The sequence below is a fragment of the Muscardinus avellanarius genome (genome assembly GCF_963383645.1).
Source record: "Muscardinus avellanarius genome assembly, chromosome: 5".
In the NCBI taxonomy this organism is placed as follows: Eukaryota; Metazoa; Chordata; class Mammalia; order Rodentia; family Gliridae; genus Muscardinus; species Muscardinus avellanarius.
The window spans coordinates 89768563-89782119 of NC_137790.1; the positions used below are offsets into that span (position 1 = coordinate 89768563).

Here is a 13557-nt window from a genome sequence, read left to right on the forward strand (position 1 = left end):
ACTGGGCGACAAAGGGGAAGAGAGGAGGCACAGGGCCACAGAGATGTTCTCCCTGCTCAGCGGGCTGGCTCTTCTGGCCAGCTCCTTCCTGCTCCTGAAACTTGGCACCTTCTACTGGGAAAGGAGTCGGCTTCCTTCTGGCCCCTTCCCCTTTCCCCTCCTTGGAAACCTGTGGCAACTCAGCTTTCAACTGCATCCAGAGACACTGCTCCAGGTAGGGAAACAGCCCTTGACTTGGAGGCTCTAAAGAGGTGGGCAGAGATTCCTCCTCTCCTCAGCCCAGGGAAGGAAGGGGATCAGATACATATGGGTGGATCCTGGTCCTGTCTCTCACCAGCTCTGAGGCTTTGAGCCTCAATCTTTACCTGTCAAATGCAGGGCTGAGGGGGACTGCAAAAATAGAATGTAAAGATTATGCAAGCCGTGCCGGGTGTGGTGGCGCATGCTTGTAATCCCTGTGCTTGGGAGGCGGAGACAGGAGGATCGCGCAGGTTTGAAGCCAGCTGCACGGGCTGAAGAGACCCTGTTAAAAAAAAAAAAGTATATATATATATATATATATATATATATATATATATATATATATATATATATATATATATGGAGGCCTGGGAGTGTAACGGGGAGGTAGAAGGGTTTCCAGGAATTCCAGTACCACCAAAAAAAAAAAAAAAAAAAAAGATTATGCAAGCCAGACACTGTGATGCATGCCTGTAATCCCAGTATGTGGAAGGCCAAAGACCCAAGGATCACTTCTTTGAGGCCAGCCTCAGCAATTTAGCAAAATCCTGTCTCAAAATAAAATGGGCTGGGGTATAACTCAGAGGTAGAGTGCCCCTGGGTTTAATCCCCAATACCAAAAATAGACTATGCAGAGTCTACCTAAGAGGACTCTGAGCTCAGTCGAAGTCCACTGCAAATGTGACACAACGGAGAAAACTGTAGGTGACAACTTTAGCCCAGGAGGACACTGTTGTCTGAAGGCATTTTCTGAAAAGCCACTTGAAATGGGAGTGGGGAGCAATGGAACCCCAAGGACACACTCAAGGAACATTATTCAAGTAGCCTCCCCATAAAGCCACCCTCTGGGGTAGATCCACGGTTAGAGGACTCCTGTTTCATGAGCAGGGTGTGAAATCTGGGCTGGAGCTGAATTGCTTCAGAAAATCATGGCGGGTGGGAAACACTGCCCATCCTCACAGCAGTGCTCAGCCCAAGTGATAAATATTTAAATATCTGGTGGAGGATCTGGGTAATTGGGATTCCCAGCCCCCTCCCTCAGGGCAAGAATACTACACCGGGTGTCAGGGACCTGGGTCCAAGGCCCTGGTCTTTTGCTCCATATCTTGGCCTCTGGTTTCTAACCCACAAAATGAAGATAAAGATACCCAGCTCACAAACTCACTACGAGTGGACGGAAGTGACATGACACATTCGAAGCCCACCCAGGATGCTGAGTCCACAGACATGTCAGCTATTAGTGTACCATGTGTAAGTGGTGGACGTACCCACTTCCATGACTGATGGGGCGTAAGTGCTGGGTCCTGGATACCTTAGGTGCCCGGGGAGTCTGTGACTGGGACTCAGCTTGCCTGAGAAATGGGTTGGTGCTCTGAGAACGTGTTCTGGGGAAATGTGTGTCAAAAGGAAGGTCCCAGGGCCCTGGTCTCTCCACAGCTGGCTCAGACTCATGGCAGTGTGTTCACCGTTTGGGTGGGCTCCACGCCCGTGGTCGTGCTGAACGGCTTCCAGGCGGTGAAGGAAGCACTGGTCTCCAACTCGGAGCAGTTTTCCGGCAGACCCCTCACCCCACTCTTCCAGGACCTGTTTGGAGAAAGAGGCAAGGCTGTCCCTGCACTGGGGAGGGGAGGACGGTCACTGGACTGAGTTAGGGTTGACCCAGAACTACAAATAGAGAGGGATCTACCAGAAGGTCCCAGGTGTCCTCGAGCACCTCCATTTGAGGGGAGAGGGGTGGTGTGGAAGGACCAGCTGTGGGGGTCAGTTAGACCTGCCTTGCTGACTCTGTGGCCCTGAGCGGGTCGGCCCTTCCCCGGCTCCTCCGCGTGCTCCTGTGTTAGATGAGAACAACAGGACTTACCTCCTGGGGGTGTGGGGGAGACTAAGCAAGACACCTGAGAGAGCCCAGCACAGCGCCCGGACCAGCACATGTCCCTGTCCCTCTCTTCCTCTCCCAGGCTGCTCCGCCCCATCCCTTCTTTATCTCCTCTTCCATTTCTTGTGGGGACTGTTTTACTGGCAAACTCAGGTTGGGGCCTGGGGGAAGGCACAGCTGACCCCACCCTCCTGTCAGGCACCAGCACAGAGGTGGTTGGGAGGGTTTGGGGGATGGCGAGAGTCAGGTGGCGTTGGTCTGGGAGGCTGGGGAGGGCTCAGTGACTGTCCATCTCCTCCCCTCCCCTGGGCCCAGGGGTCATCTGCAGCAATGGACACACATGGCGGCAACAGAGACGCTTCTGCCTGACGACGCTTCGCAGGCTGGGCCTAGGCAAGCTGGCGCTGGAGGTGCAGGTGCAGGAAGAGGCAGCACGGCTGGCTGAAGTCTTCCACCAGGAGCAGGGTAAGGAGAGGCCGGGGGCCAGCTCACCCTTGTCCCTGCACACTCCACGCAGGCCCTCATCCCTGCACAGGAGGCTGAGTTGCAGTGTGTGTGTGTGTGTGTGTGTGTGTGTGTGTGTGTGTGTGTGTGTGTGTACAAAGTCTGGGACCATTACAATCTAGGAGTTTCTCCAAGGTGAGAGAACAGAGGTCAGCGGTCAGGGGGAAGCCAGAAGCTGTCCTTCTCTACAGCAGGGCAAGTGGTCTCCATCAACACCCAAGGTCTTTCACATCTCCACATTTGCCCCTGCTATTTCCCCTGAGGGAACATTCCCTGTGGGAAACCACTGCTCCACTTTCAGACCTGGCTGAGGTCCCCTGCCTAAGAAGTGCCCCCTGAGCCCCAAGCGAAGCTAGCTCCCACTCTGTTCCCAGCTGTGAAATGCCTGCCCCACATTCTGTGGTCACGTACATGGCTGTCTGCTTCTCAGACCTCTCTGCAAACCCAGCCCTGCCACAGAGCCTGGCTCATGGTGTTTAGAAAGCTCCCGGTGGGTCCATGAATGAGGAATGAGAGGGAGTGATTGAGCAAGTCGGTGAGCGACTGTACAGATGCGTGCGGGGCAGTGCTCCCTCACCTGCGCCCCGACCCTCTATTCGCAGGTAGACCCTTCGACCCTCAGGTCCCCATTGTCCAGTCCACGGCCAGAGTCATCGGGGCCCTTGTGTTTGGCCACCGCTTCCTCTCAGAGGAGCCCATCTTCCAAGAACTGACTCAAGCCATTGACTTTGGCCTGGCCTTTGTCAGCACCGTGTGGCGCCGGGTAACTAGCGTTTGTAGGGGGATGGCTGGGGCCTAAGGCAGGGGCCTGGCAAGGAGGGTGCAATGTGGGCAGGAGGGGAGGCTGAGGGGCCTGATTGTGGGTTCCTTAGGTAACAGCTGCTAAAAGCTTACAAGCTCACGGCATCAAGTTTCCTTTGCTGGGGTCTCTTAGCGTGGACGTAAGGGCAGGGGTAAGAGGCAGGCTACAGCTTCAGAAATGCAGCTTTCTGGGGCTGCAAGGTGCTAGCTAAGCCCTGGACACAGTCGATACTACTGCTATCGTTCCTGTCTAGATTATTTGGCGGGTCTCCACTTTAGAACCCCAAGGACAGGTCTCAGCTGCCCTGACTCAGGGGCAGGCATCTGAGTAGGCCCTGGGTGCGCCTCTCTCCACAGTTGTACGACATGTTTCCCTGGGCCCTCCGCCACCTCCCAGGGCCCCACAAGGAGATATTTAGGTACCAAGAGACTGTGAGGGGCCTCATCCGCCGCGAGATCAACAAATACAAGGCCAGGACACCCAAGGCCCCGAAGAGCTTCATCAGCTGCTACCTGGCCCAGATCACCAAGGTGGGGCTGCAGAGGGGGTGAGGGCTGTGCACCTGGGCTGCATCGTGTTCTGGCCTTGACCTCAGTGTCTCACCGTTGACCCAAGCACCCTGAAAGCTTGAGTTAAGAAGAGTTTTCCTCCCCACCTTTTCCTACACCAGGCCTGGCTTCTTCAGATCGGGGTATGCTGGGAAGCAGAGGACCTGGCTGATGTTAGGGCCAAAAGAGGGAAGCCCCTCGCTACAGGTCAATTTGAGCTGGGTACACACTTCTAACACCAGTACTTGGGAGGCTGAGACAGGAGGATCACAGATTCGAGGACAGCCTTAGCAAGTAGTGAGATTCTCATCGACTTCGTGAGACCTTGTTTCAAAATAAAAAATGCTGGGGATGTAGCTTGGTGGTAAAATGTCCCTGGGTTCAGTCCTCAATACAAAAAAAAAAAAAAAAATTAACATAGTCCTGGGACTGAGGGGTCTGACCACCAAGAAGTTCTGGTCCCACAAGTCTTGGGACAATCAGAACTCAAGAAGACACCAAGGCTGAGAGCAAAGGGGAGGAGTTTAGACCCAGAACTGCTTCCCCATCACCCATCAGGCCTTGGATGACCCTCTCTCCACATTTGATGAGGAGAACCTGATCCAGGTGGTGATTGACCTGTTTCTGGGAGGCACTGACACCACGGCCACCACCTTGCGCTGGGCGCTCATCTACATGGTCCAGCACGAAGCTGTCCAGGGTGAGGAGTGGTTGGTTTCACCTGCCTGACTGTCCTGGGCCCCTCAATCCTGCATGGGCCTTTTGGGCTGCGGGTACTACCCTACCCCGTCACTGTTTGCTCTGTGCCCCTGCTACCCTGCTAACCCTAACCCTAACCCTGCTGCTGCCCCTGGGGTAGAAGGAGCATGACAGCTTTGAATCAGACAGGAGGGCTTCAGTTCCCAGCCTGCTGCTCACCACACGACCCTGGCAAGTCATCCACCTCTCATAACCAGGATAAATAGGCGGCATTACTTGACTCTTCAGTAAAGATTCAGCCCCGTGTTAGTGTCCACTGTCATGAAGGAACAAAGATGGCTGGAGTTCTCCCAGGGACAAACTGGCTATGACTGAAATTAAAATCCTGGCTCCAGTTTTGTGGCTTTGGACAAAAGTACCTGCTGTCCTGGAGCCTAGGTTTTCTCATGACTTAAATAGAGATAACAGTTTCTATACCACGAGGCTCCTTATACATAGCCTAATACAGAGCACTCGGGGCAGAGCAGGAGCTCAAATCTGTGACCTTTCTCTTTTCATAAATGCCCCTGTAGGAGCAAATTCTGTTCACAAAAAACAGGTTCTGTCATCCATGGGACCAGTGGTTGGCAGGGTGAAGTGGTGTGACCCAGGGGCCCTGATACTCAGTGTCCATCAGTGGGTGGAAAGACCAGTAGGACAGGATGGGGAGGCCAGGCCACAGGTGCCTGTCCTCCTGGACCCACGTGGAGCCATTCACAGAGAGGGTGCAGCAGGAGCTGGACATGGTGCTGGGCCCTGTCCCGGCCATCTGCTATGAGGACCGAGAGCGACTGCCCTACACACGCGCCGTCCTCCATGAAGTGCAGCGTCTCAGTAGCGTCGTGGCCGTGGGTGCTGTGCGCCAGTGTGTGACATCCACCTGGGTGCATGGTTACTACATACCCAAGGTAGGTGGCCCTGTACAACCCCAGTGCCTGCATGTCCTTCCTGCCTGGAACAGCCATCTACTATGGCTTCTGCCAGCCTGCCAGTTCTCTATCAATCATTCAGTCATCTATCTAGCTATCTATCATCTATCAATCTATTGTCTTCGTCATCATCATCATCACCATCTATCATCTTTTCATAGCATTTGGGATGGGGTATAAAATAATACATTCAAGCTGGGCGTGGTGGCACACGCTTGTAATCCCAGCATTCGGGAGGCTGAGACCGGAGGACCGCAGTTCACGGACAGCTTCAGCTACTTAGTGAGGCACTTTGCAACTCAGTGAGACCCGGTTTCAAAATAAAGAATAAAAAATTGGGCAGGGGTGTAGCTCAGAGGTTGAATGCCTCTGGGTTCCATCTCTAGACCCGCAATAAATAAATAAATAAATAAAATAATATATTCACTAGTGAAGATTTTTAAAGTTTCTTTAAAACTTGTTCGGAGATAACCCTTATAAATGTTTTAATGAAGTTCTTTCCAATCTTTGTTGACAACATGTATTTATAGATTTTAATAAATCACTCTGCATCCTTCACTTCACTTACCATATTATTCAGATTCTTTTACAGCAGTGGTTTTCAAACCTCCAGGTAAACAGACTCACCTGGAGGGCTTGTCACAATGCACTGTGGGGCTCCACCACCAGAGTGTCTGTGGCAGGGCCTGAGCATTTGCCTTTCCAACAAGTTCCTGGGTGATGTTGTTGCTGTGGGTCCAGGGGCCACACTTTAGAAACCACTGATATAGCTGGGTGCCCTGGCACATGGCTGTAATCCCTACCCAGTAGGCTGAGGCAGAAGGATCACAGGTTTGAGGCTTGCCTCAGCAACTCAACGAGGCCATCTACAACTTAGTGAGACCTGATTCAAAATAAAAAATAAAATAGGGCTGGAGGTGTAGAAAGCCCCTGGATTCCATCCCCAGTCATTCAATCGATGAGACATAGAGGCACGTAGTATATTCTGTGTGTGTGTGTGTGTGTGTGTGTGTGTGTGTGTGTGCGCGTTATTGGTGATTGAACCCAGGGGCCTTCTACCTCTGGGATATACCCCCAGATGTATTTTATTTTTTATTTGTAAACAAGTTCCACTAAGTTGTTAACAGCCTCACTAAGTTTCTGAGGCTGGCTTCGAAACTGAGATTCTCCTATCTCAACCTCTGAAATAAATACTGGGATATCAAGCATGCGCCACCACGCCCAGCTGTATATTCTTTTAAAAATTAAATTAATTTATAAGTTAAAATGAAAATGTTTAGCTGGGTGGTGTGGTGCATACTTCTAATCCCAGTACTTGGGAGGCTGAGACAAGAGGATCACAGGTTAAAGCCAGCCTCAGAAACTTAGTGAGGCTTTCTGCAACTCAGTGAGACCCTGTTTCAAAATAAAAGAAAAATAAAAAAAAAATAGGGCTGGGGTGTAGTTCAGAGGTAGAATGCCCCGTGTTCCATCCTCAGTACCACAAAAAAAGTAAAGTAAAATAAAATAAATGCAGAGGCTCTCTATTTGAGGTTCTTACTTTGAAAGATTTCTTTAGTGTTTATCACTACAGAAAAGTTCTTTTCTAGCTGAGTGTGGTGGCACATGCTCGTAATCCCAGCATTTGGGAATTTTGTGGTCTCTTGTGGATTGCCATCAAGCTTGTGTTGATGTTGCAGACTGATCACTCACCGGGGGAGTCAGCCTCAAGCTCACTCACGGGGCCACTTCTGGGACTCAGTCACTCAGGAGGCTGGAGGCCGTCTCAGCTCCTTAACACATGCACAGGGCAGCTCAAAACACAGCGGCTGACCTCACCAGAGAGGGCAAGCTAGAGAGCACCCACATAGAAGCTACAGTCCTTTTTGTTTTTTTCCTTGCCATACTGGGGATGGAACCCAGGGCCTTAGGCATGCTAGGCAAGTGCTCTGCCACTGAGCGGCACTGCCCACCCTTTTTATCTTACTTTATTTTGAGACAGGTTCTTGCCAAATTGCCCAGCTGGCCTTAGATTTGTGATCCTCCTGACTCAGCCTCCTCAGCAGCTGGGATTACAGGTGTGCACCACCACACCCAGTCGTTTTGTAACCTAATTTAAGCAGCGATATTCCATTCCTTTTGACATATTTTATTTGCTAGACATGAGTTACTGGATCTAGCCCGGCCTCAGGGAGGGAGATTACAGGAGAATGTGAATGGCAGGAGTCAAGGATGTTTGGGGCAATTAAAAGGTCAAGTGCCACAGGTGTGTGGGTGACAAGATGGTCATTTTAATTAAAACGAGAGAGTGATTCATCTTGGCGCCCTGGTACAGGATGACCCCTTGATATGTAGAAGTAGTGGTGGGGCCCTGAAATGGTCCTCACAAAGGGGCCTGGGCTGTGTCCTCGGTGGAAGCCAGGCCAGTATCATGTAACCCACAGGGAAGCCATGGGGGAACCCAGCCTTTCCATCCTGTCTTTGTTCAGCTTCTGCTGTTCAAGGCTGAAAGGGTTCCAAGGGACCCAGCAGGATGCCATCACTGAGTCAGAAGTAGTGGAGCAGATGAGATTCCACCTCCACGGGCTCTGTCACCACCGCCCCCCGCTCCTTTACACATTGTTACCGCTGTTACTCCTCTTTTTCCTTTTTATGGCACTGGGGACTGAATCCAGGGGCATTCTACCTCGGAACTACACTCCTGCCCCTCTTGTAGTTTTTATTTTGAAACAGGATCTCGCTGGTTGCTGAGTCTCACTGAATTGCTGAAGCTGGTCTCACGCCTGTGATTCTCCTGTCTCAGCCTCCCATAGGGGTATGCCTCCACGCCTAGCATTATTCTTCTTTTATAGAGAGGAAAATTTCAGCCTAGAGAGTTCAAGTCACTACCCAAAACACACTGTAAGTGGCTTGACTCAGTTTCAAATTCATGTTTCTATGATTCCAAAGTGAATGCTCTTTTTACCACTACCTGCTGTATGTAGTTCAAAACTGCCTGTCTTCATAAGTAACTGAACAGACATGTTAATGGAGATGCATAGCGTCGTCCATCAGTCTGCCTGATGGCTGATACTAAGCTGTCCTTGGAGTAACTAGCCACCAAGTTCAAGTTTGTCAAGTGTGAGGATAGAACCATGGTGTCAGCTCATCCTGCTGCTGGCATGACAGGAGGGCTGGGCCCAGGTTGTCTCAAAGCTGTTCCAAATTAGGTTGAGCTAAAGAAGGGGGCCATCTCTGTTTCATGCCATTTGGGATTAGAAATTTCCTTATTAAGAGAGCACTCCTGCCAATTTGATTCTAGGAGTTGCTCTGTGATAAAGACTCCAGGGGGCCATTAACAACCTGGAATCAATATTGAGCTTTTACAACTTGGGAGAGAGATGTCTGCTGAAAGTGGAATGAAAGCTTGACATTAGATCATTAAGTGTTACAGATACCCCTAAACCTTTCCCAACCATTTTATCAGTTGAGTGATAAGGACAACAGCAATGGTTCCTAATACAAAGCTTGCACTTCCAGACCATCTCTACTCATTCTATTTGATTGTGAACTTCAAACTGCTGGGGAGAAGCTGGTATAGAGTCCCCAGGAAGCGCCCAGCAGGCAGATGGTTTTGTAATCTGGCAGAAAGGAAGGACTGCTGTTTTATGTATGGATGGGTGATGCTCTGAACCTATTCCATAAGCCAAGATCAGTCAGTCACCTTGCAAGGAGGCCTGAATCACACAGAACAGGATATAAATAATTCTGGAGAGAACAGAGCATTTTGCCAAGAGCCTCTTTATCTAAAGGTGATTATTAAGGTGGGGAATATAGCTCAATAGTACAGTACATAGTTAGCATATGTGAGGCCCTAGGTTCAATCCCCAGCAAAACACACACACACACACACACACACACACACACACACACACACACACACTGTTGCATTGGATAGGAGTGCTTAATCTCAGGTAGAGGTAGAGAAAACAGGGAAATTCCCAGGCCTATAATGGGGAACTATATAGCTTACTAATAATATGTGAAATATATAGCAGCAATAAGAACACATACCTCCCTATTACCTTTGCTTAAAACTACAGGGTGACCAGGTCTGGGTGTCCTATTGGCCCAGATGGCTAGGGCCTGGCTCCTTCAGTAAGTGTGCAGTACTGCAGTACCAACAAAGAAAAGTGCCTTTGAAAGTATTTACATCAGCTCGGTTTTTTCTTTCTTCATTGGCTTCTGCTTAGTATGCAGGTGTCAAATTCTGCTGAGGTTTTATTGCTTTGTTTTTATTTTAAATTTTAGATCATCATTGTCAAAACCAAGAATTCTATAGCCAGTTTCCTAGTCCCCACAGGGTGGCTGATTCAACTCAGTGGTATTTGGTACATGAGCCACGGGCTAGGAGGCCTCTGGAATCCTGGAGCCAAATCGTGGAACCATATGCAAACCATCCTCACTCTGCTTGGCCTCCTCAAACTCCTTCTGGCCAGCCCAGGTCCCATGTGGAGAGGAGAGGGCCTAGCATGGCCTTTGGCTCTAACTGGCTGGTTCTCTTTCCAATCCATCAATCACTTCTCCTTTGAGACAGAACGAGGGTTAGGATTAGGGTTACAGTGAGGGAAAGGATTAGCATTAGGAGGAGGGCTGTGTGAGGATTAGGAATGGGGTCCTAGAGAGTCGAGCTTTCCATCTCCGACTCTTCTTTTTCTGCCTTTGCACCACTTCATTTTTCTTCTGTTTTTCTGTTTATCCATTTTCCCTTTATCGCTGCCTCTGTTTCTCTCAAATGTGAGTTATCAGTAGCTGAGCTGAGTCAAAACCAAGAATTCTGTAGCCTTCTTGAGGGCCTCCCTGCTAGGTCCTCCTAGTCCCTGGGCCCCCTAAGCCCCAGATCCCCGAGCCACTCCCACCAGCGCACTGAGTGTTCCTCCAGCTCGTTTTGGCTCCGTGTCAGATGGTCCTGGGCCTCTGAGGCTCCCTAGGCCACACCCGTGTCTCACCCATGTCTCTCGGCAGGGCACCATCATCTTGCCCAACCTGGCCTCCGTGCTCTATGACCCCGAGTGTTGGGAGACCCCCCAAGAGTTCAACCCCAGCCACTTCCTGGACGGGGATGGAAACTTCATGGTCAACGAGGCCTTCCTGCCATTCTCTGCGGGTACTAATGGGTCCTGGGTGGTAGGTGGGATGAGATGGGATAATCAAAGGCAGCTGCCACCCTCTGACCTTCCTTCTGCTTCCAGGGCACCGGATGTGCCCAGGGGACCAGCTGGCTCGAATGGAACTCTTCCTGATGTTTGCCACCCTCCTCCAGACCTTTCGGTTCCAACTGCCTGAGCAGAGTGAGGGGCTCAGGCTGAAATACATCTTTGGGGGCACTCTGCAGCCCCAGCCCCAGGAGATCTGTGCAGTGCCCCGCCTGATCAGCCATGCGCGGGTCCTAGGGGAGAGTGCCTGCGGTCACTTGGGAGCCCATCGGCTTGCTCCCCACAAAGACCTTCTTCAGTCTGTCTTAGTCCCTGCAAAGATGGAGAAGAGGAAGGATAGCTCAGCTGCTGTGGTCCCTCCAGCCAATGTAAGCTCCATGAGTGACAGAGGAAAGTGGACTTATTAAGTATTTTATAAAGGTAGCCCAATTTAGTTAGCTCAGTTCTTGGGGTTAAATTAGTTATGCTTTGGCAAAGGAAGGATTTTACAAGGTTAAGGTTTGATATAAATCACTTAATATGGGGAATAAAGCCTCACAAAGTAGCAGCCACATTGGTTCCAAGGGAAAGGCTTTCAGGCAAAATCTATATGTATATAATAATCCATGCAAATGTTATGGATGTCAGGGAATTGATGAGCATAAAAAAAAAAAATGGGTAACATTTTCTGCCCTCTCCCGCCCTCTTCTGACCAAATGGAAGAAGTGCAATCCCTGCAGAATTAGGACAGGAAGAGCTCCCCCAATCTATTAAACAATCTATCAACCAACCTAACTGTCCCCAGCAAATTCTCTACCTAATGCCCATTTGTTTGCCCCACAAGGGTCCCCAAGCATTAAAACACTGTGTCAGCTGGGCGTGGTGGCGCACGCTTGTAATCCCCGCACTTGGGAGGCAGAGACAGGAGGATCGCGCAGGTTCGAAGCCAGCTGGCTTAGGAGACCCTGTTTCCAAATAAAAATGTAAAAATAGGTCTGAGAGTGTAGCCCGGAGGTAGAAGGGCTTCCAGGAACCCCAACACCACAAAAAATAAATAAAAATAAAAAAACACTGTGTCTCCAGACAAGTCTTGTTTATTAAAATAGAATGACTTTCATTAAGAAAATGCAAATTAATGTCAGGTGTGGTGGCGCACGCTTGTAATCCCAGCATTGGGAGGCTGAGATAGGAGGATCTGGGTTTGCGAACAGCCTCGGCTACTTAGTGAGGCCCTTTACAACTCAGTGAGACCCTGTTTCAAAATAAAGAATAAAAAATAGGGCTGGAGGCATAGCTTGGAGGTAGAATGCCCCTGGGTTCCATCCCCAGTACCACACACACACACACAAAAAGAAAATACAAATTCAAATCAAAATGTGATACTGCTACATATCTGTTATAATTGCTAAAAGCAAACCCCTGACCATCCCAAGAACTGGAAAAAATGTAGAACAACTGGAACTCTCATACACTGCTGGTGGAAATGTCAGATGGTGCAATCATGAGGGATAACAGTGTGGTCCTTTTCTTGTGAAAAGGAAAGCATTATACCAAACAACTTAGACATCTCAATCCTAGATATTTTTACCCCAAAGAGATGGAAATATGCATTGACACAATGTATGTTATGTGATTCCATTTCTATGGTATTCTTGAAAAGACAAAATGATAGAAATAGAAAACAGATAAATGGTTTCCAAGGTCTGGGAGTAGGGATGAGTATAAAGGAGCACACGGAATTTCCTAGGGTAATGGAAATGTTCTATGTCTTGGCCGCGGTGATAGTTGTAAGACTAAATGAGTCTGTCAAAAATGCATACATCTGCACACTTAAAGTACTATGGTATATACACCATGCATAAATAAAACTGACTAAAAAAAGAAATGCTTTACTTTTCTCTGTTGCTCTGTTTAAAAGATCTGAGCCATGCATGGTGATACACAGCTGTGATTCTAGTACTTGTGTGACTGAGACAGGAGGATCACAGGTTTGAGGCAATTTAAGTCCCCTCAGTAACTTTGTGAGAGCCTGTTTCCAAATAATAAGGAAGCCCCAGGGCTGGGGGTATGGCTCTGGGTCCCATTCCCAACAACACACACACACACACACACACACACACACACACACACACACACATCTGAGGGTGGGGGTGTAATTCAATAGTAAAGTATTTGCCTAAGATGTGTAAGGCTCTGTGTTTGAGTCCTGGCACTAGAAAAAATATAAATTTTAAAAATAATAAAAGATGTGCTGGGCGTGGTGGTGCACACTTGTAATCCCAGCGCTTGGGAGGCTGAGACAGGAGGATCACACAGGTTCGAAGCCAGCCTCAGCTACTTAGTGAGGCTCTCAGCAACTTAGTGAGACCCTGTTTCCAAATAAAATAGAAAATAGATCTGGGACTGTATCCCAGAGGTAGAAAGCCTCTGGGTTCCGCCCCCAGTACCACTAAATAAATAAACAAATAAATAAATAAATAAATAAATATTAAAAAAGATGTGCGTATGAATGAAGCAAAGGTTCTCATTAGTAGTTTCTGAGTCATTACTGCTACACTGGGCTGGGAAGATTCCAGCTATAAATAAGGAAATATAATGTGTTAATTCCTTTCTGTAGGAAATATACAAATTCTTCTAGGCGTTTTGAAATTTTTATTTTTATTTTTATTTGCAGTGCTGAGGATAGAACCCAGGGGCATTCGACCTCCAAGCTACACCCCCTGACCTATGTTTTATTCTTTATTTTGAAACAGGGTCTCACTGAGTT

At 49.0% G+C, this 13557-nt stretch overlaps 1 protein-coding gene across 1 annotated transcript; it reads left to right on the top strand.

The window, feature by feature from the left end:
* Positions 1-3787: 3787 nt before the first annotated feature.
* LOC308263562 (cytochrome P450 2J4-like) lies at positions 3788-11218 on the top strand (the record flags this gene model as incomplete). The annotated part of the gene is made up of 5 exons (XM_080696561.1): positions 3788-3952; positions 4529-4670; positions 5429-5616; positions 10621-10762; positions 10848-11218. The coding sequence occupies 5 exons, from the start codon at positions 3788-3790 to the stop codon at positions 11216-11218; spliced, it is 1008 nt and encodes a 335-aa protein (XP_080552687.1).
* Positions 11219-13557: the final 2339 nt, after the last annotated feature.